Source organism: Hordeum vulgare, chromosome 3H (genome assembly GCF_904849725.1).
Source record: "Hordeum vulgare subsp. vulgare chromosome 3H, MorexV3_pseudomolecules_assembly, whole genome shotgun sequence".
NCBI classification, from domain to species: Eukaryota; Viridiplantae; Streptophyta; class Magnoliopsida; order Poales; family Poaceae; genus Hordeum; species Hordeum vulgare.
This window is the reverse complement of record NC_058520.1, coordinates 169305790-169332760: the sequence shown is the minus strand read 5'-3', so window position 1 is coordinate 169332760 and position 26971 is coordinate 169305790. Positions and strand designations below refer to the sequence as shown.

At 45.2% G+C, this 26971-nt stretch overlaps 1 protein-coding gene across 2 annotated transcripts; it reads left to right on the top strand.

Moving 5' to 3' along the window:
• The first annotated feature begins 13063 nt into the window (after positions 1-13063).
• LOC123443381 (nuclear pore complex protein NUP98A-like) lies at positions 13064-18783 on the top strand. 2 transcript variants are annotated; one of them, XM_045119731.1, is made up of 6 exons: positions 13064-13627; positions 15326-16452; positions 16582-16654; positions 16922-16973; positions 17356-17494; positions 17622-18783. In XM_045119731.1, exons 1-6 carry the CDS (start codon positions 13228-13230, stop codon positions 18546-18548), a joined length of 2718 nt encoding a protein of 905 aa, XP_044975666.1. In that variant the 5' UTR covers positions 13064-13227; the 3' UTR covers positions 18549-18783. The 2 variants fall into 2 exon arrangements, with proteins under 2 accessions (XP_044975666.1, XP_044975665.1); XM_045119730.1 differs by having other exon boundaries at positions 16913-16973.
• The last annotated feature ends 8188 nt before the right edge of the window (positions 18784-26971 follow it).

Sequence of the window (26971 nt, the reverse complement as noted above, 5' to 3'; positions counted from 1 at the left end):
GGTGTGAAAACAATTACTTGGCCAATACCGAGGTTGTGCATGATTTAAATTCGTTGTGCAAGGATGATAGACCATAGCCAGACTATATGATTTTGTAGGGATAACTATCTTTTGGCCTCGTTATTTTGAAAGTTCATGATTGTCTTGCTAGTTTGCTTGAAGTATTATTGTCTCCACATCAATAGCAAACTTTTGTTTTGAATCTAATGGATCTGAACATTCACGTCACATAAGAGGAGTTACAAAGGACATCTATGCTAGGTAGCATGAAAGCATCAAAAATTTATTCTTTATCACTTCCCTACTCGAGGACGAGCAGGAGTTAAGCTTGGGGATGCTTCATACGTCTCAAACGTATCTATAATTTTTGATGGTTTCATGTTGTTATCTTGTCAACTTTGGATGTTTTATATACCTTTTATATCTTTTTTGGGACTAACTTATTAATTCAGTGCCAAGTGCCAGTTCCTGTTTTTTCTGTGTTTTTGACTCTTTTTAGATCTGATTTTGGAACAGAGTCCAAACAGAATAAAATCTCTGAAATAAATTTTTCCAGAACAGAAGAAGATCGGGGGACTTGAGGGCCAAGGCAGGAGAGCCACAGGGGGCCCACAAGCCCTGTAGCCGCCACCAGGGGCCGGCGGCTACCAGGCTTGTGGCCCCCCTGGAGCTCCCCTGCCCTAGCTCTTTCGCCTATATATTCCCTAAAATCCCAGAAAAAATCAGGGCATCCACGAAAACACTTTTCCGCCGCCGCAAGCTTTCGTTTCCGCGAGATCTCATCTGGAGACCCTTCCTGGTGCCCTGCCGGAGGGGACTTTGGAGTTGGAGGGCTTCTACAGCAACATCATCGCCTCTCCAATGACTCGTGAGTAGTCCACTTCAGACCTACGGGTTCGTAGTTAGTAGCTAGATGGCTTCTTCTCTCTCTCTTGGATCTTCAATACAAAGTTCTCCATGATCTTCATGGAGATCTATCCGATGTAATCCTCTTTGGCGGTGTGTTTGTCGAGATCCGATAAATTGTGCATTTGTGATCAGATTATCTATGAATTATATTTGACTCTTTGCTGATTTCTTATATGCATGATTTGATATCCTTGTAAGTCTCTCCGAGTCTTGGGTTTTGTTTGGACAACTAGATCTATGATTCTTGCAATGGGAGAAGTGCTTGGTTTTGGGTTCATACCGAGCGGTGACCTTTCCCGGTGTTGTTGCCATCAAGGGTAACACGATGGGCTTTCATCATAGATTTGAGATTGTCCATCTACATCATGGCATCTTGCTTAAGGCGTTACTTTGTTCTTATGAACTTAATACACTAGATGCAAGCTGGATAGCGGTCGACGTGTGGAGTAATAGTAGTAGATGCAGAAAGTATCGGTCTACTTGTTTTGGGCGTGATGCTTATAGATATGATCATTGCCATAGATAACGGCATGACTTTGCGTGGTTCTATCAATTGCTCGACAGTAATTCGTTCACCCACCATCTACTTGCTTTCATGAGATAAGCCACTAGTGAACACTACGGCCCCGGGTCTATCCACAACTATCGTCTCCACTTTCACTTTTACTTTGCTTTGTTTACCTTTTGCTTTCAGTTCTCACTTTGCAAACAATCTATAAGGAATTGACAACCCCTTCATAGCGTTGGGTGCAAGCTCTTTGTGTTTGTGCAGGTACTTGTGACTTGACGCGATCCTCCCACTGGATCGATACCTTGGGTCTCAAACTGAGGGAAATACTTACCGCCGCTGTGCTACATCACCCTTTCCTCTTCGAGGGAACACCAATGCAAGGCTCCAAGGCCGTGGGGAAATCCTTTGCATATTTTCCAAGGAAGTCCCTATAGGCATAGCCCGTAGCAGAAGGATTCCTGGCGCCGATGCCAGGGAAGGTATGTTGACGCAGTAGCAGGCATACATACAGAAGAGAGTCTTCATCTGATCCTTCAGTTTCACGGCCCAAGATGGCATAGCAGAAGAGCGGGTATGCGAAGCAGGTCCTCCTCCAGCAGCAGTCTCTGTGTCCGTAACCATGGGCTGAGAAGAAGTTGATGGGTTGGCCCATTTGTCCTTGATACGGAGCTTGATAGGATCATGCACAAAATAGTCAGCCTGAATAGGGAAGGGATCTATCAAATAGATATCGTGTCACCTCTTCTGAATATAGGCAACCACGTAAGGCCCATAGATGGGAACCTTGCGGTTCATGATGCAATTGCAGAGCTCATGGAACATCACATGAGCAATGTCGAGAGGCGCAGTTTCCTTAGTCCTTGCCTCCTCACACAGCAGAAGCATCTCAGCCAGATGACCATGCACCTCGTCCTTGTTGCCAATATGAGGGAATAGAGAGTTGCGGAAGACCCGATACATGATATCCAATTGCGTGGGGAGCACACCTTTCTTGATGTAATGTTGTTGCAGCCTGTCCTTGGGGGTGGCAGTAGACGAAGAAGGAGCATGAGGACGCATCCCAAGAGCATTTTATTCCCCCTGAAAGTCAACTTTGAGGAACTGCATGAACTCCGTCCAGGAACCAGTCAGCTTCTGATTACCGGTCATCCAGGTCATGGTGCGCTCATCATCAGGTTGAAAGTGAACAGTGACATAAAACTGGGCCACAATATCTGGATCAAGGTCATGTCTGAAGGTGATGATGTGTGTAAGGCTAAGCTTTTCAATCAAGGAGAGAGCCTCGCCAAAGTAGTCCGGATTCCGCCGAAGGTGAGCAAGGTCGATCCACTACACCGGGACAAAGATCTTCTTGAAGGGCTTGATGATGTCATGATAGATCATGGCATGTTCCCGTGACCAAACATGATCGACGTTCTTAAGCTGAACCTTGTCATCAACATAGGGATTTCGGGTGCAGAGTGCCAAAAAATCCTTAGGGGCCATAGTGCGAACGTTGACCCCTTTGTTCTTGGTAGCAGTCTTCTTGAAGGACCTCTTCTTAGGATTCAGACTAGAAGTGGCGGAACCTTCTGGAGCCTCTAGAGTGCGATACTGCTTAGGTTGGGTGTTACGTGCGGTATTCAAGCGACGAGCACCACCTGTGACACACAAGACACACACACCAAAAAGAGCGACAAAAGGAGTCATGGCAATGGTCAAAAAATCATAAGAAGAAACACATATTGCTAAGAGAAATCAAAGAAATAAATAAATAAATAAATAAAAAATCCTCCTGGCGGTAGTACCGCTCGCCCTAGCGGTAGTACAGCCGCGGCCCTGGCGATAGTACCGCCAGGCTGGCGGTAATACCGCTAGGGGGTTGACTTCCAGATCTGGATATATTTGAACCCACAAAAACTACTAGATTCGTTTCAAGAGATCCACGGCTAATAAATAAACTCATTACAAGAATCACCATAGCCCTAACACATGTGGAACTCGAGATCATCTAGATGGAGACAAGCCTAGTCAAAGGGATCCAAGTTTTAGATCAAATCCATGAGAAGTATGATAAGAGCCACTAGATCTAAAACATGGAGAACTAGGGCATGTCAAAATAATTGCGATGAATAACATAAGACCTAAAATCCCCTAAGATATCTCCTTCGTTCCATCCAAAAACTAAGCACACATCATATCCATGGATCCAAATCACCAAGCTCCTAACCCTAGAACCAAACACACCAACCAAGAGAAGAAGGGGAGGAGATTTACCGGCGTCCATGGCACTTGATGGAGGAAGGAGGAGGGGAGCAAACCCTCCAACTCAAAGGAGAGGAGGGGCTCCGCAGAGAAAGATCTAAACGGGGGGAGTTCGGTGAAGACGGAGAGAGAGCCACGAGGAAGAAGAAGCAGGGCAAGAAAAACGGGCTCCCCCTCCTTTATATAGTCGAAGGGGTACGGGGCCAGCGGTAGTACCGCTGGGGTCCTAGCGGTAATACCGCTCCCACTGGCGGTAGTACCGTTGGGGTCCTAGCGATAGTACCGCTCCCCCTGGCAGTAGTACCGCTCCCCTTGAGACAACCCTAAAAATCCCTAGTCAAGCCTTGATAGGATGGGGTCCTGGCGGTAGTACCGCTACCCCTGGCGGTAGTACCGCTGGGGTCCTGGCGGTAGTACCATTGGGGTCCTGGCGGTAGTACCGCTACCCCTGACGGTAGTACCGCTGGGGTCCTGGCGGTAGTACCGCTACCCCTGGCGGTAGTACCGCTCAAAAAGACATAGCAAGACATAGGACTTTGTGGAAATGATGTGGGCAATGACTAGTCAGTGTAACAAAAAGATAACACCAGCAAGATATACTGACTAGTCATTTTGTATCCTTTCTTCAACACGAGAGAAAGGTGGGGCGGTGGCCGAAGCCACCTATGTTTGAGACAAAGGTATGACACCGCGAAGAATTATCCTTGGGTTCATGACCAATGCTCGTCTTTGAAGCACAAGTGCCATTTAATAATGGCCAAAGTGAAAGACTTGATCGATCTATGCATAATGGGGGGAGGGAAAGTTCATTGAGAGAACAACACTCCCCCTATGTCCATGCCTACACCTAGAACAAGATGTAATGCAGAGTGAGGTGCAAAGTGCCTAGTTTCAATCCACATTACTTGAATCAATGATATTTAGCTCAAGCCTTAACTCCCGGAACCTTGCTTCGTCTAGGGGCTTAGTGTAAATATCTGTAAGTTGCTCTTCAGTGTTGATGAAGTGAACCTCAATATCACCTTGCTTGATATGTTCACGAATGAAGTGATGGTGAATATCAATATGCTTGGTCTTGCTATGTTGCACCGGATGGAGGGAAATCTTGATAGCACTTTAATTGTCACATAGAAGAGGCACTTTGTCATAAGTGACACCGTAATCCTTTAAAGTTTGCCTCATCCATAGCAACTGTGCACAACAACTTGCAACTGCCACATACTCGGCTTCGGTGGAAGATAGTGAGACACAATTCTGCTTCTTTGAAGACCAACTTACCAATGAACGACCAAGGAATTGGCATCCTCCAGAAGTTGACTTCCTCTCCACACAGTCTCCTGCCCAATCTGAGTCAGAATAGCCCACTAGGTTGAAGTTTGCCCCTTTGGGATACCATAGACCAAAGTTTGGGGTATGAGCCAAATATCGAAAGATTCGCTTAACGGCCATAAAATGGCTTTGTTTTGGTGCAGATTGAAACCGTGCAAATCCCTACACTCAACATGATATCCGATCTAGATGCACAAAGGTAAAGAAGGGATCCAATCATGGAGCGATATACCTTTTGATCCACTGCTTTACCATTGGGATCACTGTCAAGCTTGCATCTTGTTGGCATGGGAAACTTGACCGGCTTGACATCCTCTAGCTTGAACCTCTTGAGCATGTCTTGAGTGTACTTGGCTTGTTTGATGAAGGTCCCTTCTAAGCCTTGCTTAATCCTCGACTTGGGAGTAGCCTTGAGCCACCAATCTTGCCTTGTTTCGAATCACAATCCCATTGGCATCTTGCTTGTTTTTGAAGATCCATTTGGTCCCGATGACATTATGTTCCTCCTTTGGTCTTGGCACTAAATTCCAGACTTGATTACGCTCGAAGTTGTTGAGTTCTTCATGCATGGCCATAAGCCAATCCTCATCATCGAGCGCTTCCTGTACCTGTTGAGGTTCACAATACGAAACAAACGCGTGATGCTCATAATAATTCCAAATTTGTTGACGAGTGGATACTCCCATTTTCAAACTGCCAAGCACATTCTTCATAAGATGTGACTTGACTCTCAGCTTGTTTGCAATCTTGGCTGCGCGACGCTCCAAGAATTTTGCATTGGATAACTGGGGAGCATCGACTTGATTACTTTGCTTGCCCTTGTGTTTTGATCCTCCCTTGGCACGAGTAGCCCTCTTAGGTGCTGCAGAAGGGAATTGAGAGACAACATCCTGATCAACTTGAGCCGGTTCACTGGTTTGTCCTTCTTCTTGTGGTTGCTCTTGATCTTGATCTTGTGCTTCTATTTGGCCTGGATCTTGTAGTTGCACTTGATCTTGATCTTGAGCAGATTTGGAACCTTGTGTAAGCACTTGTACATCATGGGACACATCACCATCTTTGAGCAATTGAGCTTGTTCAACTGGTTGAGGGTCTTCTCTTTGTTCATCGGAAGCGTGTGGGGCTTGTGAGGATGATGGCTCCACTTGAGTAGAGCATTGTCCTTCTCCTTCGGCCACAAGGGGTTCCTCAATGGGGAGTATTTGACCAATCCCCATTCTTCTTATGGCTTGGGGAGGAATTTCATCACCTACATCACATAGACCACTTTGCTCCACTTGGGAGCCATTATTTTCATCAAACTCCACGTTACACGTCTCCTCAATGAGCCCGGTGGACTTGTTGAGGACACGGTAAGCATGAGAGTTTGTAGCATAACCAACAAAGATGCCCTCTTGTGCTCTAGAATCAAATTTAGCTAAACGTGCACCTTTCTTGAGAATGAAACACTTACACCCGAATACCCAGAAGTACTTGAGATTGGGTTTGTTTTGGGTGAGAATCTCATATGGGGTCTTGTTCAAGCCTTTGTGGATATAGAGCCGATTTGACGCATGACATGCTGTGTTGATGGTTTCTGCCCAAAAGTTATATGGAGATTTGAATTCCGCCATCATTGTTCTTGCAGCGTCCATGAACGTCCGGTTCTTCCTTTCCGCCACACCATTTTGTTGAGGGGTATATGGTGCTGAATATTGATGTTTTATTCCCTCATCACCTAGAAACTCATCCAAGGTGTAGTTCTTGAACTCGGTGCCGTTGTCACTTCTAATCATCAAAATCTTTGCTTCATGTTGACGTTGAGCTTCATTAGCAAAGTTGATGACAGTTTGTTGAGTCTCACTCTTCCTCTTGAAGAAATATACCCAGGTGTATCTTGAGTAGTCATCAACAATCACCAAGAAGTACTTTTTGCCCCCAAGACTATCAAATGATGGAGGACCGAAGAGATCCATATGAAGGAGCTCCAACGGCTTCTTAGTGTAAATGAGAGTCGTTGGACGATGAGCAGTTTCATGAATCTTTCCTTCAATGCAAGCACTGCAAGCACGATCTCTGGCAAAACTCACATTCGTTAGTCCACGAATATGGTCCCCTTTGAGGAGACTTTGCAAAGATCTCATATTGACATGAGCTAGTCGGCGATGCCAAAGCCAGCCCACATCAACTTTAGCCATTAGACAAGTCGTAGTCTTAGTGGGTCGCTTTGAAAAGTTCACCACATAGAGACCATTTTCGACATATCCAACATAGGCTACTTTAAGAGTCTTGCTCCACAAAAGGACCATGGTATCAAGATTAAAGAATGTGGAAAAGCCCATAATTGCAAGTTGACGAATCGAAAGTAAATTGTAAGCAAGGGACTCAACAAGCATGACCTTCTCAATAGACAACTCTTGAGAGATGACCACCTTACCAAATCCCAATACCTTTGATGATGATGCATCGGCGAATTTGACATGGGTGGGCATAGATGGGGAAGGATGCACATCCACCACTAAGTCCTTGCTTCAGGTCATATGATTTTTTGCTCCACTATCGAGCAACCATGACACCACACCAGAAGCAAACTCCTGCAATAGATCAAGGCTTGGTTTTAGGTACCCATTTTTTAATGGGTCCTTTAATGTTAGAGACAAGGATCTTAGGAACCCAAATAGCCCATTCAATGAACTCATAGTAAGAACCAACAAATCTGGCATAAACATGCCCATCACCAGCACGACATAAAACATAGGAAGGATTGAGTTTGCCGGCTTTGTTGGTAGGAATGGTTTTGCCCTTCTTGACGCTACCATTCTCCACCTTGTTCCTGTTCACCTCCTAAGTCCCTTCGCCCTCTTTGACAAAGATGTCCATGAGGGTAGGGGATCGTTTGTTCCTGTTCTTCCTTTTTCTTTTTGACTTGGATGTAAGTCCAAGTCCCTCCTTTCCTACCACACCCTTTTGATTGCTCAAGAGGTCATTCAGGTTCTTCTCGCCTTGGATGCATGACACAAGGCCCTTCTCAAGTTTATCCTTCAACTTGGCATTTTCCTCCACAAGATGTACATGCTCACAACAAGGGTTAGTTGTACAAGCATTATCAATTAAAACGAAAGGAGGACAAGTAGAGATTTCCTTGGTAAGCTTTGCTTGGAGTTGATCATGAGACTCTTTCAGGGAGAAACGAGCACCTTTCAAGACCTTGTGAGCCTTGTCAAGTGTATCAAACTCCACTTTGAGTCTATCATGGCCAATCCCAAGAGCATCCTTTTCAGACTTAAGCATACGAGTAAGAACAGTAGCATGATCTAGTTCCTTTTGCAATTTAGCACAGTCATCGTTGTATGACTCCTCAAGAGCCAAACGAAGAGTGCGCTCCTTTTCTGGTGCAATAGATAGTTCAACAATCTCATCGGCATAGTCACGACTATGTCCTTGCAGCTCGGAGATGGTCTCCTCATGAGACTTGATGAGGTCATTAGCCTCACTCAATTGTTACAAAAGGGCAACAAAGTGCTTCTTGGGTTCTCCTTTGACTGTACACAGAAATTTGTCAAGATCATGCTCATTAAGTTCCACAACATCACTATCATCAACACAATTCAACAATGAAGGACCAGTAGTGATGTTGGTCTTAATGTTGGGTGTTACCTGATCGATACCTTTGGCCATGAGGCACTTGGCGATGTGGTTATCGTTGGGGGCGTTGAAGAGAGACATGTTCTTGGGAGAAGGGGTGGCAATGGCGACAATCGCAGTTGCCACCATATCGTCATCGTCATCATCATCGGAGGGGTACTCTTCAAGTGCCACCATACCCTTTGGGTGGGTTTTCTTGACAAAGTTGTTCTTGTTTGGGAATGACTTGGTTTTGTCTTTGGAATGAGCTTGCCCCCGTTGTCTTCCCTCTTCTAATAGGGACATTCTGCCACGAAGTGACTCACATTACCGCAGTTATAGCATGTCCTCACTCGTTGCTTGGATTTGAACCCACTTGAGTTGTTCTTGGTGAAGTTGGGTCTTGAGTTCCTCTTGTTGCCCCAAAATTGCCTTGACGCAAGAGCCATGTGCTCGTGATAAGCATACTTAGTGTCTTCACGGCAACTCTCCTCTTCCTCATCCTCTTCTTCTTCAGAAGCAGCCTTTGCCTTTAAAGCAAGGTTGGGTGAAGCTGTCTTTGACCGAACGCGAGCAAGTGCATTGTCAGCGGTCTCGTTCATGATTGACATTGCAATGAATTCATCCAACACCTCACTGGAAGACAAGGAGTGGAAATCTGGTCGTTGGCGAATGACTGATGACATGGCTTTGTTGAAAGGCATGATGGCCTTGAGAAACTTGCGCTTGATCCATGTGTCATCCACATCCTTGCTCCCATGATCCTTGAGAGCAATAGCAATAGCAGTCACCCTTCGATAGACATCACGAGGGTCCTCATCTTCCTTCATCACAAACTCATCGGCCTTATCAAGTACCACTTCATAGTTGGACCGTTGAATGCTTGAGCTTCCCTTGTACAACACCATAATGTGCTCCCAACAGTCCTTAGCCAGAGTGAAGGGGCACAAGTGAGGAAGATCTTCAGGAGGAACTGCGGACTGTAGAATAAACAATATGGAGTGATTATATTGATTGTTCGCTTCTTCTCTTGGAGTGAGGTTGCTTGGATCATGAGGGTAGTAGCCTTGCTCGATGATTCTCCATAAATTTGTTGAGCTGTGATTCAAATGAGACTTAATAGAAAACACCCAGTTAGCAAAATCACCCTTAACAAGCTTAGGAGGAGGACCAACAGGGTTAAGACGCGGTGTGGGAACATGTCCTCCATAGACCATGGGAGGTGGAACTGAGGCATAGGTTCCAGTCCCATCATTTTCGTGAGGGGAAGAAGGTCGCATACCTTTAGCCGCTTTCTTAGAGGAATTGGCCTCCGAATCTGTGTTGGCGGGTTTAACGACCAACGCTGGTTCGGGTGAACCTTTAATTCCCTCAATTAACTTTTTAAGCATGGTATTGACTTCGTTCGTCAAGGACGTCTTGAGGGCGGCCATAGCCGTATTCAAGTTGTCCCTTGTGACCGAAGTCAAGGCCATGGCCTCGGGTTGCCCATGGGGAACAACCTCATCATCTTCCATACTCTTCGGGTGGTGAAACCCTTAATAAAGAGACGTGGCTCTGATACCAATTGAAAGGATCGATATGGTTGACTAGGGGGGGGTGGTGAATAGGCAACGACCACTTTTTAATTAATCTTAACAAGTTAGGGTTAACAACATAAAGGTTCTCTAAAATGACAACAAGGTGATGAACCTATATGATGCTACCAACTATATGCACTAAGGCAAGTAAGGGATAATCAACAACAAAAGCATACACAATGTAAAGATTAGAGATAACCGCAAGTGGAACCAATGAAGACGAGGATGTGTTACCGAAGTTCCTTCCCTTTGACAGGAACTACGTATCCGTTGGAGCGGTGTGGAGGCACAATGCTCCCCAATAAGCCACTAGGGCCACTGTATTCTCCTCACGCCCTCACACAATGCAAGGTGCCGTGATTCCACTATAGGTGCTCTTGAAGGCGGCGACCGAACCTTTACAAACAAGGTTGGGGCAAACTCCACACAAAGCTTGGAGGCTCCCAACAAGACCACGGAGCTTCACCACAATGGAATGTGGCTCCGGAGTGACCTCAACCGTCTAGGGTGCTCAAACACCCAAGAGTAACAAGATCCGCAAGGGATTAGTGGGGAATCAATTTTCTCTCGGTGGAAGTGTAAATCTAGGCCTTCTCAACCAATCCCTAGGAAATCAACAAGTTTGATTGCCTAGGGAGAGAGATCGGGCACTTTTGAGCTTAGGGAGCAACAATGGAGCTTGGGAGGGTCAAAGGTAGGGTTCTTGAGCAAGAAGAACCTTTATATAGTGGGGGGAAAATCCAACCGTTTTCCACTCACAGCACGAGCCCAACGGTACTACCGCTGGCTGCAGCGGTACTACCGCTGGTAGCGCAAAGACACTACCGGGCCAACCACCGCCAAGAAAGTCTTCGCAAAAAGTCCGACGAAGTACAACCGCAAGGATGGCGGTACTAAAGTCCTGGAGCGGTACTACGGCTGACTAGTGGCGGTACTACCGCCAGGGCTAGCGGTACTACCGCCAGCTCTAGCGGTACTACCGCTAGAAGACCTTTTTGCAAGATGAGAAAAACCAGAGATGGGAACAGCTCCAAAGTTGCAGGGAAAGGGGATGGAGATAAAGTGTGTGCGTGCAAGATTGATTCCATCCAAACCTTTCTACTATGGATCCCCTCTTAATAGTACAACGTTCCTACGACTCAAAAACCACCAAAGAAAATCGTAGAGGACACCGTGCTTCTGTTCCACGGAGGGTGCCGAATTGTCTTGTGCCTTTGTCATGTATTATCTGAAAACTTAATGCACACGATTAGTCTTTAAGGTACTGTCATCAGTCACCAAAATTACTTAGGCATAAATATGCCTTAACAACCTCTTATGAAAGTAAATTCGTGCCTCTCGCGGAAGCAAACCCGTGCCTCTCAAAAAAAAAGGAAAACATGTTATTTTTTTGTTTTTGAGAGGCATGGCCACACCTCTCGTGAAAGCAAATCCGTGCCTCCGGCGAAAGAAAACCGTGCTTTTTGAAAAAGAAAAAAAAGTTTTTTCCATGCAAATTTTACTTCGAATGTTTTTCGCCCAAAAGCTAAAAAAGACCAGTGGAAAACAAGAACACCGACCTCCCCCCCCAAAAAAAATCACCTAAAAAGCCGCAAACGCGTGCACAAAAATAAAGTAGAATAAAATCACGAGGAAATATTGAGAACGTAACACATGACGACGACTGAGAATGCGTCAAGTGGTAACACGTGGGAGAGATTGTTGGGAGGCTCTCCAAGGAGCGCTCGTCAACTAGTTGCTCTCCAAGTCTAGGGGCTAGTTTCTTTCTCACGAAATCAGTAATTGACAAATACTCTTTTCAAGGATCACTCCCACCTTCCAGTTAGCGACAAGTGGCATACTGTATGTGTGTCACTTGCTGTCACCTGAAAGTTTTCTTTTTTTCATAGATTCGTATTTCCAAAATATTTTATCTTTTAAATAATGCGTACAAATTTCGAACCGTTTTCACCATTGGATTCCTTGCGTCGAGATCTTTAAAACTAGATCCCATGTTGATTGATTCCGGCGAACATTTTTTTACAAAAAAACTTACGAAAAAATTGTGCCTCTCACGAAAGAAAAAACACGTTTTTTCATTTCCGAGAGGCATGACCGTGTCTCGCGCGGAAGGAAAACTGTGTCTCTCATGAAAAAAAATAGAAACCACATTTTTTTGTTTCCGAGAGGCACTCACGAGAAAAAATAATATAAAACACGTTTTTTCTTGTGAAAAAATTAGAAAACACGAAAGCAAATTCATGCCTTTTGCAGAAGCAAAATCATATCTCTTGTGAAAAACATAAAACACGTTTTCTTTCATTTCTGAGAGATACGACTGTGCCTCTCGCGAAAGTAAATCCTTGCCTCTCGCGGAAGCAAAATCGCGCCTCTCGAGAAAAAAAAGAAAACATGTTTTTTTCGTTTTTGAAAGACACGACCATGTCTCTCGCGGAAGCAAATCCATGTATATTGTGCAAGAAAAATCATGCTTTTTGGAAAAAAAAATGTTTATCCATGCAAAAAAGTTTTGAATTTGTTTCAATAAAGGCCGATGGAAAACCGAAACGTCGAAAAAACCCACCTAAAAAGCCAAAAGCGCATGCAAAAAATAATAAATAAATAAAATTCGAAGAAAATGCTCAGAACGTGCCACGTGCCAATAACTGAAAACACGTCAAGTGACGGTGCGTAAAAGTGACCGTTTAAGACTTTCGAAGGACCATTCGCCAACTAGTTGCTCTCTTCTTTTGATGAGAAATATAGTTGAATGTAATAGGCCGAGGACCAGTGCACATTGTAGAGTCTATATAGGCCGAGGCCCGCCGAGGATCAGTATTGTAGAGTCTACAGGCTGAGGCCCAGAGTGATCGACTATCTCGGCCTGACCAAGTAACGGGTTTACGGGCTTCGCATTTACGCAACAACTAGCCCTATTTTCCTCGGCCCCGTCCGGCGAGATCGAGAGACTACCGATAGAGGAAGAAGAAACACGCCGCCGTCGACCCCATCCTCTCCTCCTCCTCCGCCGCCGCCTCCGCCTCCGCCGCCGCCTCCGCCTCCGCCGCCGCCATGTTCGGCTCTACCAATCCGTTCGGGCAGTCTTCCGCCAGCGCTTTTGGGCAGACCTCTAGCAACCCTTTCGGAGCCCAATCAGGGTTCGGCCAGACCAGCACCGCCACCAATCCCTTCGGCAGCCCGACCACCGCCTTCGGTGCGCAGACGGGGACCACCTCGCCTTTCGGCGCCACCTCCTCCACCGCCGGTGCGTTTGGTCAGCCATCCGCTCCGGCGTTCGGGGCTACATCCACCCCGGCGTTTGGGGCCGCGCCGGCTGGTGGATTTGGCCAGCCATCCACGCCGGCGTTCGGCACCCCGTCGTCCTCTCCGTTCGGGAGCTCCACGCCAGCCTTTGGCGCGTCGCCAGCCCCCGCGTTTGGCGCGGGCGCCACATCCTCCGGTTTCGGCAGTGGTTTGTGCTCTGCTCGCAATCTAGAGCATTTATCTTCTACCACTATGAACACATTTTATCATTCATTGCATTTAGTTGATTGCTGGATCTCTACTTGCCATGCACATGCGCAGCTTTTCATTGTTAACCTTGCCGAAATCTATCACGGTATACCTCGTTTCCTGAAAGGCTAGAACAGAGCTATGCTGAAGCAACTTTTTAGGTTGTGTTATCTGGCACTGCAGCTTGATGCCTACTTGGGAATTTCTTTGTCCAACTATTGAAAATCATAAGTATTGCTGATAGTTCCAAAGGTAGCAAATCCCCCTATCTCTTGTTATTCTAAACTGGCTCCTAATGCTCCTTTGTGATTATTAAGGGGCTGTTTGTGGTGGCCGGGAGTCGCCCCACCAAAAAAATCAGCGTTGACTGTAGGATGGGCTCCCGCTTGAGGCCAAATCTTCTCAGGGTAGCCAATATTTTGGTTAGCAGTTCTGATTTCACGCGCGCTTGCTGGCAAAACGAAGGTGGAGGATTCCCTCGCCAAAATATTGGTGCGCTTTGATTTGGTAGGGCAGACGCAGGCCGAATCAGAAAAACCGTTAAGCCACGTCATTTTAAAATGGTAGCCGGACGCAGGGTTGACGTTGTAATACTACAGGGCAAGCTCCCCTTCCTATGCAGTCCTGAATCGTGAAGGCAAAGCAATTATAAGCCATTTGTATCAACTGATATGCCTAACTGCCCACTTGTGCACACCTCTGCAACTCTGCATGCACATCTCTCTGTTCTGAAACTGGCAACTAACGCCTATTCGTAATTAACCATGTCATTTTAAAACGGCAATTAGAAGCAGATTGGCGTTAGCGTTATACTACGGTGCAAGCACCCCTTTCTATAGTCCTGACTCATGAAGGCAAGATAATTATAAGCCATTCATATCAAACCATCCCTAACTGCCCAACCGTGGACACATTTCATGCACATTTGTTACATATTAAAATCTACTTGCTTAAAAAGCAAGTCAAATCGTTTTGTACCGAGAGATGGTCCATATGGAAGTACATCCTTGTGAACATCACACTCGTTTTTATATTTATAAAGATCTAATTAAAGTGTATGATTTGAAGGACTACACACATCTAATAGTTTTTATTTTTGTTGATAGCAAGGGCAAGCATAAGAAAAAAAACTGTAGCAGTTAAAGTGCATGCAGCTATAGGTGCATGAGCTAAAGTGGGAGCGGAGTTGTTCGAAAAATGGAGTTCTCTAATTCTCTTCAACACATACATTTCCATAAGCATATTTGTATGAACCACATGACAAGATTGCCTTTCACCTAGTTTGCCAGTATTAAATACATCCATTTGGAACACTCTATATATGTCTATATGATGTCTTTATTATTATACGTCATAGGTAGTATTAACATCAATACATTATCCGCAGCAACCACGTGCATGACACTACTTCTTTTTTCGAGGGGTTCGTGCATGACACTAGTTGTGAGTATTTTATTCAAACATGCTTATATGAGATACAACACAAGTCATTTGGTAGTTATCTTTGTTTCGGCAGCATGTATTCATATTTCGTAATGTCGCATTTCACATTTGTTCCACTGAAACCGTTTTTGTTCTTATAATTTTATCTTTAGACCTACAATTTTTGGGTGTGTGATACTGTGATGTAATGCCCTCTACTCTGTAAATTTTGCAGGATCTTTGTTTGGACAGAAGCCAAGTTTTGGTGGTTTTGGATCATCTCCTAGCCAGTCTAGTCCTTTCGGTAGCACGTTTCAGCAAACACAGCCAACATTTGGCAACAGCACTTTTGGCGCCACAACTACACCGGCCTTTGGCACCACGACGACGCCATCCTTTGGTGCCACAACCACCCCAGCGTTTGGCTCTACATCAACATCCCTATTTGGTGCTTCCAGCACACCAACATTTGGCTCCACACCCTTTGGTTCAACCACAACTCCTGGTTTTGGATCCTCAGGAACCACAACATTTGGTGCGAGCAGTGCTCCAGCTTTTGGAGCTTCAAGCACGCCAGCAAATGCTTTTAGTTTTGGTTCTTCCCCGTCCTTTGGACAAACAGCATCTGCAACTGGAAGCACTCCGTTCGGAACAACTCCTTCGCCTTTTGGGGCACAAACTTCTCCATTTGGCTCGCAGACAGCAGCACCAGCATTTGGGCAAGCTTCATTTGGAAATCAATCTGGAGGAACCAGAGTACAACCTTATGTGCTGACACCAGATCCTGACAGTGCTACAAGTGGTACTCAGCCTGCTGCAAAACTTAATTCCATATCAGCCATGCCTGCATACAAAGAGAAGAGTCATGAAGAGTTGAGGTGGGAAGATTACCAGCGTGGAGACAAAGGCGGACCAAACTCTTCTGTAACTCCAGTGGCGAACAGCTTTCCAACTCCGGCGCCAAGTTTTCAAACAAATCCGCCGGCAAATCCATTTGCTAAGCCCTCTACAGGTGGTTTTGGTGCCACTCCAAACCCATTTTCGTCGCCCACAGTTACCCCATTTGGACAAACAAGTAGTTCTGCATTTTCAGCAAATACCTCACCATCTCTATTTGCGAATACTACTCCTTCATTATTCAGCACGCCATCGACAACCCCAAACCCTTTCAATAATAGCTTATCCATTAGTAATAATACTCAATCAGCTGGGCTGTTTCAGTCTTCCCCTGCAATAGCGCCATTTAGCCAGTCGTTTAGCCAGCAATCAAGCACTCCAGCTTTCTCCAGTGGTATATTCAACACACCTAACATTGGAATGACTGGAGGGCTGTTTGGCAACACATCTTCCCCTTTTCTAACAGTAAGCATTCTATTCCTGTGCAATTATCATATTTGGGCCTGTACTTATCGTATTATTATTCCTGTCATGTAATCCTCAATATTATTTTTCTGCAAATAACACGTTGATCCTCACTCCTTGTATTAATAGTCAACGTTTCAACAATCTGCCCCTGTTCAGCAGACTCCAAGCTTATTCTCATTCCAACCTCAAACCCAACCAGGTTAGTGCTTTCTCCCTTTACCATTTAGAGGCTGCTTGGCTTGGTGCCAAAAGTTGTCAGCCAATATGCAGGCAAGGCAAAAAAAAGACTATCTTGCCTGCCTATCAGAACTTGGAATTTTTTGACAAGTTCTGGAGTTACCACATATTGGCTAGCCAATTTTTGACTGCCAACTGAGCATGTTCTCAGTGCTTATGTTTCATTAATGGTTTTGCTTTTAACTTTTTGTGCGTATGCATGCCTGCATGGATACTGAAGCTTCTACAGGTGGATTCACTGGTTTTTCCAACACTATGAATCTGGCTCCATTTGGACAGCAGTATGACTCTTTCCATTTACTTTGTCACAAGTACATTTATTCTTTACTTTTTTTCTCTTTAGTGATTTCAATGAACTACTGGTAAGGTGATGGTAAACGATAATGTTGATATATGAGATTGGTCGTGTAGTTTGTAGATAGAAGAATCTACTTGATGGTTCTTTCAGCTTTCATCTGAGAATTTTGAAGTTTGAACTAACGTGTTCTTTTTCCTACAGTGGAAACATGTTTTGACTTAGTTCCTAAATTTAACCTCATAAATGAGTATTAGGCAACACCTGTTATTGCCTCATCCCCATGTAGAATATACTTTTTGAACTTAAGCGAATAGTTTTTCTTTTGACTTGTGAATTTGTAATGTCCTGTTGCATATTTGATGCAGAACCACCAGCCAGTCCAATATGGTTATGCAGCCGACTCTTGTTTCAAATCCCTTCGGGACACTTCCAGCAATGCCTCAGATGTCCATTGGGAATGGTGGATCCGCACCCTCCATCCAGTATGGAATATCAAGTTTGCCGGTTAGTTTTTACCATCTTTTAGGATTTGTAGTAGTTTCTGTAGATTGGAAGGGCAGTAGAGATGGGCACGGTGGGTACTTATTAGCAGTTTGTATTTCTGAGTTTAAAACATTTTGCTGCCCTGCAGGTTGCTGAGAAGCCTCTTCCAAGCAGAACAGTATCCATGGTGGTTCCTAGGCATTTGTCGCAGAGAAGGATAAAACTGCTGCCACGAAAATATAATCAGACATCTGATGGAAAGGTTCCTTTCTTTGCCGATGATGAAGAATGTCCTGCAACACCAAAAGCGGATGCCTTTTTCATCCCTAGAGAGAACCCGAGGAGTCTGATAATCCGTCCAACTGACCAGTGGCGTTCACGTAGTGCGGTTGACAGGCAATCAGTACTGAGAGATTCAACTGATCTTGACAAACATAACGGTGCTTTGGATGGGAAGGAGCGCGGCAAGGCTGCTGCGCCACCGACTCGATCTGGTTTGGTGGAAAATGGCACATACCGTGATGACCACCGCCAGGCATTACCTGAGGCGCATGCGAATGGTTCTTCTGTTGAGAAGCTGATGCCTAAGCTATCCCAGGCAGATTACTTCACGGAGCCTAGTTTGGAGGAGCTTGCCGCCAAAGAACGTGCTGAACCAGGCTACTGCAGCCGGGTGAGAGACTTTGTTGTTGGACGTCAAGGCTATGGCAGCATCAAATTCTTGGGAGAAACTGATGTAAGGGGTCTTGATCTGGAATCGATCGTGGAATTCAATAACCGTGAAGTGATTGTGTACAAGGATGATAACGAGAAGCCCCCGGTTGGCGAGGGCCTGAACAAAGCTGCTGTGGTGACTCTTTTGAACATCAAGTGTGTTAACAGGAAGACAAGCGAGCCATACACGGAGGGTCCAAGGGTGGACAAGTACAAGGAGATGCTGGTGAAGAAGGCTGAGGAGCAGGGTGTGGAGTTCATCTCGTTTGACGCTGCTAAGGGCGAGTGGAAGTTCAAGGTGAAGCACTTCAGCTCCTATGGTTTTGCTGAAGCTGAAGTAGGCCTGATCGATTCCATGTAGCCCCGTCCATGGAAGTTGTAACTGATTTCGGAGGACTCTCATTGTGACGCTTTTGTTTTCTGAATAATGCTATGTGGCTTATCTTTCGTTTCTATGTTTTGTACAAATCTTTCTTGTTTGTGGAGTGCGCAACCTTGCGCTAGTTTAGTACTATGTGTGTGTGTGTGTGTGGATTGTATAAGTGAATTGATTGTCGTTTCTTGTCGGAAGTAGAGGTTTATTTATGCTTTTGAAATCTCTGTTCCAAAAAGAAGAGTAAACTAAGCAGTTATAAGAGCAAGCTAAAAAAAAACTACACAGAAGATTAGAAAAGACTTATCGGTCATGTTTAAGTCCTGTTCGCCATTTTGGTGGCTTTTTAGAAAACTTTTTTTGTTACCTTTTCTGCTTTCACTAGAAACAGTGTTCTGATTCTCACCTTTTTCCTTGTTCCTCCTAGTTGGGATGGCCGTCAGTTCTAAAAACTTTCTTTATATTTAACAGGAAAATCTTGCTACAATCAATTAACTTATAATCCACAGTTTATCATAGCAACGGCAAACAGTACTTTATGCAAAAATAAACATATTATATATACTTTCTTTGTACCATAATACTTATAGATGGGGTATTTGTATTAGTGTTCTCAAACAACAAATATTTAGGTATAAAGGGAGTACAAGTTAGTAGGTAATAGATTCTTCTCCTGAATCTTTTTTACTTTAAAGATTTTTTTGGTGGAAGCCCTATTCTGGCTCTTGGCCGGGACCGACAATGGCGACGCCTTTGGGTGCTGATCACCTATATTGCGTTGGAGCTAGGGCACTTCATCCATGTACGTGGGTTTATGGGGTATCTCATATCTATCTGGATCCATCGATGGTGGGCCTTCGTGCGTCATTTTTCTCCTTGGAGTCATCAACTAGGACCCCCTCCGCTTGTCGATCGCCTCATGCAGTTTGGAGACTAGTGGTTTGATTTTCGGGCGACACATCCAAATCTTCTCTTAGCATGTGTGCGGCTTTCTGTAGCATGTGTTAGGGTTTGATTGATGAGATATTCATGCGTATTCATGGCGTGATTGTGTTTTTTATTCTATTTTCCTTTTTAACCGACCACTTTTTTTAAATATAGATGATTTGACCGAGGTTTTGCATGTTTGCCATAAAATAACTGAATTGATGAACTGAATGCTTAGATAATTATAGTTTACAACTATAGGTTTGGAGATGCAAGGAGACGCATTTTAGGCCTAATTTACATAATCTTTTGTGTAACTATAGGTTTGATGATGGTGCAACCCAGTCTTTTTTAGAAATAAGTATCCTTTTATGACCAAAATTAACAAATCCATAAATTAGAAGAATGAAATATCACTTATGTAACACAAACACACATTTTCTTCCTTGATTTTATACTTACATGGGTTTGGACTCCCATCTCAGTCCATTTTGAAGCAAGCCCGTGAATAGATGATGCTATGAAAAACAACCACACCTTATAGTTTTTCTTTGAAATGGGGCAGAAGAATTATCTCTTTTCATTAATTAGAAGAGAGTCTGACAGCGAACCAAAGAAAAACTAAAAGATATGAAGGACGGTACTCTCCCAACATCAAATTACTCAAGTGGCCACAAATTGGCCCTAAGCTTGGCCTCATGTCTATGTTCGCAAGCAGAATTGGAAGTGATGAGGGTTATTATAGAAGACATGGACGTTTCTCTCCTTCAATACTTCCCAAAAAATAAGCATAGCGAGGGAGGCATAGCCTTTTCGATTGGTGATGCTAAAAAGGTTTGTCTACCAATACTTCATAGTTTGCTTTGCCACCCATAGCAAAGTATTGGGGGCGTCAAATCCTACCTAATCCTTAAGAATGCCCCCACAATCTCATGGTGAAGAGACATTTGGAAAGGAGGTGGAAGGCGATTTATTGCACCCTAACAAAGTAGACATGACCCATAATTTGGCCAACCTCTCAATTTTAAATGGAAAGCTACACAAAAAAAATGTTTTTAGCCATGGGACTCCGGGGTGAGGGTGGGGGAGGTGTGTTTTGATTCTTCTCCATATATGCAAGTGTTGCCCCCATAAATTGAGCCTTGTAGGTCAGGGTCATCGAATATCCACTCCTCCGTTTTCATTGGATGGAGTCCTGGATGTCATTGTTAAGTTGCACATGTCTATGTGCATTCCTAATATCACGAATTCCATAATGTGTGCCACAAAGAACCTGGAGCTAAAATATATTTTGTGTGATCAATGCATCATTCTGCAAAGCTCGTCTCATGTAACACCCTGGATTTTCCCTTTTGGAAAATTTCTTGCCAGTTTTGCCTCCTCTCTTTTTCTTTTGGTGTTCTTGGGTTTTAATTGCACTCTTGTGTTTATGTTAGAGTAAGTGTCTTGCCGAGTCACCTGGAATTAGGGTTTATCCCCAAAACCCTAATTCCCCTCCTTGTCATTCAAACCCTAGATACCACTAGTTGCATTGCAACCCCCATTTCCCTTGCTAAAAAATCACCAATTTTTTTTGGAGCTCATACTATTCATACATTCACCATTTCCATCCATCGTTTCCCAAACCCAAGCCTACCCTTGACTAGAGCAGCCAGTTAATATGTTTGCCAACCCTATCACGTTGTGAAGCATGTGTAATTTGCCATGATCTATTTGAGCTAAACTTTTGCATGCATCACCATCCCTCCATACCATCACCCTCCATAAAATGTGACCATCATACACCCACCACAACTCCCTTCACAAATTTCCCAAGTTTGCATTCACCTAGCCATGTTGTGAAGGAAGTACACTTTTCATCTACCCATTTCATCCCAATTTTGTCATGGTGCTTAAACATGACAAGCCATCACTGCCACCTCATTTTCACCATTTTCCACCACACCATTTGACCCCAACAATTAATCTAAGTTTCTGTCTAGAAATGAAGATTACAAAGCAAGTGATAGCTAATGTTGTCCATTTACCACCAAATTTTGCACATCCACTCACGAGCATACTAAAACCATTGCACCCCAAAATTCACCTTATTCCATCAGAACAAATTCAAATGGAAAATAACAAGAACTTGTGTGGAAAAACTCCTTATAGAAGCCTAGCTCCAAACCAAGCCCTTCGAGACCCCACCTCTACACTTCTACCCTCTATTGCTTGTGCCCTACACCCCAGACATGGACAACATGACCAAAATTTCCCAAGACCCCCATGACCGTGGTGAGCACCATTTTGGCCGCTCACAAATGCGCTCTGGACACGATAGAGGCTCTATGATGTCCACAGACGGCCCCGACGTGTGTAGTCAAATCGTGTGTGCCGACCTACCTCCCCTACACCTCCCCGGACCCCTCCCCTTCACTAGAAGCCAAAGGAGCCCCGTCATCGCACCGCCATCATCAGCGATGTCCGCCCCATGATGCGGTCGAGCCCTCACTTGCAACCCCATCTGTTTTGCGGTCAACATCAGCGCCTCTAGGGTCCCCGACGACGTAGGCTGCGTCGACCTCCCCCATAGCTTGCTAGAGCTAGCTCCGGCCCGACCATGGCCATCGTGCTCCCATCTCACACCCGGCCTATAAAATCTAACCTCAATACCCTCCAGCATCCTGTAACACCTCCTCTCCCTCCCAACACTCCCCTTGTTGCAACCCAGCCCAAAAAGGACCGGTGCCTCTATGATTACTGTGCTATCCCTAGATCAATTGCTTGCACACACATGTTAAAAAGGATAACGCATATCCATATAGTACCTCATATAACACATCATAAAATCAAGCATAAGGGTGTGGAGTCCCATCAATTCCAATGGCAAGTTGAGTGTAGACCGTGACCCTAAAACTTAACTCTTACTCATCGCTCAAAATCCTACAACATGACAAGTTGCAACCGTGTAGGTCAGTACATTGAATCTACTAGCTAGATCACCGATAAAGATAGATGAAAATTGTAGGGTAACGTAGCATAAATTCAAAATTTTCCTATGCATATTCAGATCTTCCTATGGAGAGACCAGCAACGAGAGAGGGGTGAGTGCATCTTCATACCTTTGAAGATCGCTAAGCGCAAGCGTTGCAAGAACGCGGTTGATGGAGTCGTACTCGCGGCGATTCAGATCGCGGTGTGATTCCGATCTAGTGCCGAACCACGGCACCTCCGCGTTCAACACACGTGCAGCTCGGTGACGTCTCCCGCGCCTTGATCCACCAAGGATGAGGGAGAGGTTGGGGAAGATCTCCGGCAGCACGACGACATGGTGTCGATGGAGAGATGAGGTCTCCTGGCAGGGCTTCGCCAAGCACCGGCAGAGGGGAGGAGAAAGAAGATCAGGGCTGCACCAAGGGAGAGGAAGATTGGTGTCTCCAACAGCCCAAAGTGCCCACTATATATAGGGGGGGGGGGCTGCGCCCCCTTGAGGGTTTCCCTCTCCTGGGAGGGGCGGCAGCCCTAGATGGGGGGAGGTGCGGCGGCCAAGAGGGGAGGAGGGGTGGTGCACCCTTCTGGTGGGCCTTAGGCCCACCTGCGCTAGGGTTCCCCCCTCTCCCCTCTTCTTGCGCCATGGGCTGAGTGTGGGGGGCACACCAGCCCATCTAAGGGCTGGTTCCCTTCCGCACTTGGCCCATCTAGCCTCCCGGGGTGGTGGCCCCCTTCCGGTGGACCCCCGGGGCCACTTCCGGTGGTCCCGGTGGTCCCGGCACGTTACCGGCGACGCCCGAAACACTTCCGGTGTCCAAAACCATCCGTCCTATATATCAATCTTTACCTCCGGACCATTCGGGAGCTCCTCGTGACGTCCGGGATCTCATCCGGGACTCCGAACAACTTTCGATAACCTCGTATAACAATTCCCTATAACCCTAGCGTCATCGAACCTTAAGTGTGTAGACCCTACGGGTTCGGGAGACAGGCAGACATGACCGAGACACCTCTCCGGCCAATAACCATCAGCGTGGTCTGGATACCCATGGTGGCTCCCACTTGCTCCACGATGATCTCATCGGATGAACCACGATGTCAAGGATTCAATCAATCCCGTATACAATTCCCTTTGTCTGTCGGTATAGAACTTGCCCGAGATTCGATCGTCGGTATACCTATACCTTGTTCAATCTCGTTACCTGTAAGTCTCTTTACTCGTTCCGTAGCACGTCATTATGTGACTAACTCCTTAGTCACATTGAGCTCATGATGATGTTCTACCGAGTGGGCCCAGAGTTACCTCTCCGTCATGCGGAGTGACAAATCCCGATCTCGATTCGTACCAACCCAACAGACACTTTCAGAGGTGCCCGTAGTGCACCTTTATAGTCACCCAGTTACGTTGTGACGTTTGATACACCCAAAGAACTCCTACGGTATCCGGGAGTTGCACAATCTCATGGTCGAAGGAAAAGACACTTGACATTAGAAAAGCTTTAGCATACGAACACTACGATCTAGTGCTATGCTTAGGATTGGGTCTTGTCCATTACATCATTCTCCCAATGATGTGATCCCGTTATCAATGACATCTAATGCCCATGATCAGGAAACCATGATCATCTATTGATCAACGAGCTAGCCAACTAGAGGCTTGCTAGGGACACATTGTGATCTATTTATTCACACATGTATTACTGTTTCCTGTCAATACAATTATAGCATGAACAATAGACGATTATCATGAACAAGGAAATATGATAATAACCATTTTATTATTGCCTCTAGGGCATATTTCCAACAGTCTCCCACCTGCACTAGAGTCATTAATCTAGTTACATTGTGATGTATCGAGCACCCATAGCATCATGGTGTTGATGATGTTTTGCTCGTGGAAGAGGTTTAGTCAACGTGTCAGCAACATTCAGATCCGTGTGTACTTTACAAATCTCTATTACTCCACTCTGGACATGGTCCTGGATGGAGTTGTAGCGGCGTTTGATGTGCTTCGTCTTTCGGTGAAACCTGGGCTCCTTGGCTATGGCAATGGCCCCAGTGTTATCACAGAAGAGTGTCATTGGACCCGACGCGCTTGGAACCACTCCAAGGTCGGTGATAAGCTCCTTCATCCAAATTCCTTCATGAGCTGCTTCTGAAGCAGCTATGTACTCCGCTTCACATGTAGATGCTGCCACGACTTCTTGCTTGCTGCTGCACCAGCTCACTGCCTCACCATTCAGAACATATACGTATCCGGTCTGTGACTTAGAGTCATCCGGATCTGTGTCGAATCTAGCGTCGACGTAACTCTTTACGACAAGCTCTTCGTCACCTCCATAAACGAGAAACATCTCCTTAGTCCTCTTCAGGTACTTAAGGATATTCTTGACCGCTGTCCAGTGTTCCATACGTGGATCACTTTGGTACCTCCCTACCAAACTTATGGCAAGGTTTATATCAGGTCTGGTACACAGCATGTCATACATTAGAGAGCCTATGGCTGAAGCGTAGGGGACAGTACTCATCTTCTCTCTATCTGCTGCCGTGGTCGGTGACTGAGTCTTACTCAATCTCATACCTTGCAAAACTGGCAAGAACCCTTTCTTTGAGTTTTCCATATTGAACTTCTTCAATATCTTGTCAAGGTATGTACTTTGCGAATGACCTATGAGGCGTCTCGATCTATCTCTATAGATCTTGATGCCTAATATGTATGCAGCTTCTCCAAGGTCCTTCATTGAAAAACTCTTGTTCAAATAGGCCTTTATGCTCTCCAACATATCTATATTATTCCCCATCAATAATATGTCATCCACATACAGTACGAGGAAAGCTATAGAGCTCCCACTCACTTTCTTGTATAGACAGGCTTCTCCATAAGCCTGTATGAACCCAAACGCTTTAATCACCTCATTAAAGCGAATGTTTCAACTCCGAGATGCTTGCACCAGCCCATAGATGGAGTGCTGGAGCTTGCACACTTTGTTAGCACCCTTGGGGTCGACAAAACCTTCTGGTTGCATCATATACAACTCTTCCTTAAGGTTCCCGTTAAGGAACGCTGTTTTGACGTCCATTTGCCAAATTTCATAATCATAAAAGGCGGCAATTGCTAACATGATTCGGACTGATTTCAACTTCGCTACGGGAGAGAAAGTCTCTTCGTAGTCAATTCCTTGAATTTGTCGAAAACCCTTTGCGACAAGTCGAGCTTTATAAACGGTCACATTACCGTTTGCATCAGTCTTCTTCTTGAAGATCCATTTATTTTCTATGGCTCACCGGTCACCGGGCAAGTCCACCAAAGTCCATACTTTGTTTTCATACATGGATCCTATCTTGGATTTCATAGCTTCAAGACATTTGTTGGAATCCGGCCCCGCCATTGCTTCTTCATAGTTCGAAGGTTCACCGTTGTCTAACAACATGATTTCCATCACAGGGTTGTCGTACCACTCTGGTGCGGAGCGTGCCCTTGTCGACCTTCGTGGTTCAATAGTAACTTGATCCGAAGCTTCATGATCATTATCATTAACTTCCTCTTCAGTTGGTGCAGGCGCCACAGGAACAATTTCCCGCGCTGTGCTACTTTCCTGTTCGAGAGGGGGTGTAATTACCTCATCAAGTTCTACCTTCTTCCCACTTACTTCTTTCGAGAGAAACTCTTTCTCTAGAAAGGATCCGTTCTTGGCAACAAAGGTTTTACCTTCAGATCTAAGATAGAAGGTATACCCAATAGTTTCCTTAGGGTATCCTATGAATACGCATTTCTCCGCTTTGGGTTCGAGCTTTTCTGGTTGAAGTTTCTTCACATAAGCATCGCAGCCCCAAACTTTAAGAAACGACAACTTAGGCTTCTTGCCAAACCATAGTTCATACGGTGCCGTCTCAACGGATTTAGACGGTGCCCTATTTAAAGTGAATGATGCAGTTTCTAATGCGTATCCCCAAAATGATAGCGGTAAGTCGGTAAGAGACATCATAGATCATACCATATCTAATAAAGTGCGATTACGATGTTCAGACACTCCGTTGCGTTGCGGTGTGCCTGGCGGCGTCAGTTGTGAAACGATTCCACACTTCCTTAGGTGTGTGCCAAACTCGCGAGTCAAATATTCTCCTCCACGATCAGATCGTAGACACTTAATTTTTCTGTCACGTTGATTCTCGACCTCACTCTGAAATTCCTTGAACTTTTAAAACGTCTCAGATTTGTGCTTCATCAAGTAGATATACCCATACCTACTCAAATCATCGGTGAGAGTGAGAACATAATGATAGCCACCGCTAGCTTCAACATTCATTGGACCACACACATCAGTATGTATTATTTCCAATAAGTCGGTTGCTCTCTCCATTATTCCTGAGAATGGAGTCTTAGTCATCTTGCCCATGAGGCACGGTTCACATGTGTCAAATGATTCAAAGTCAAGAGACTCTAATAGTCCATCAGTATGGAGCTTCTTCATGCGCTTAACACCGATATGACCAAGGCGGCAGTGCCACAAGTA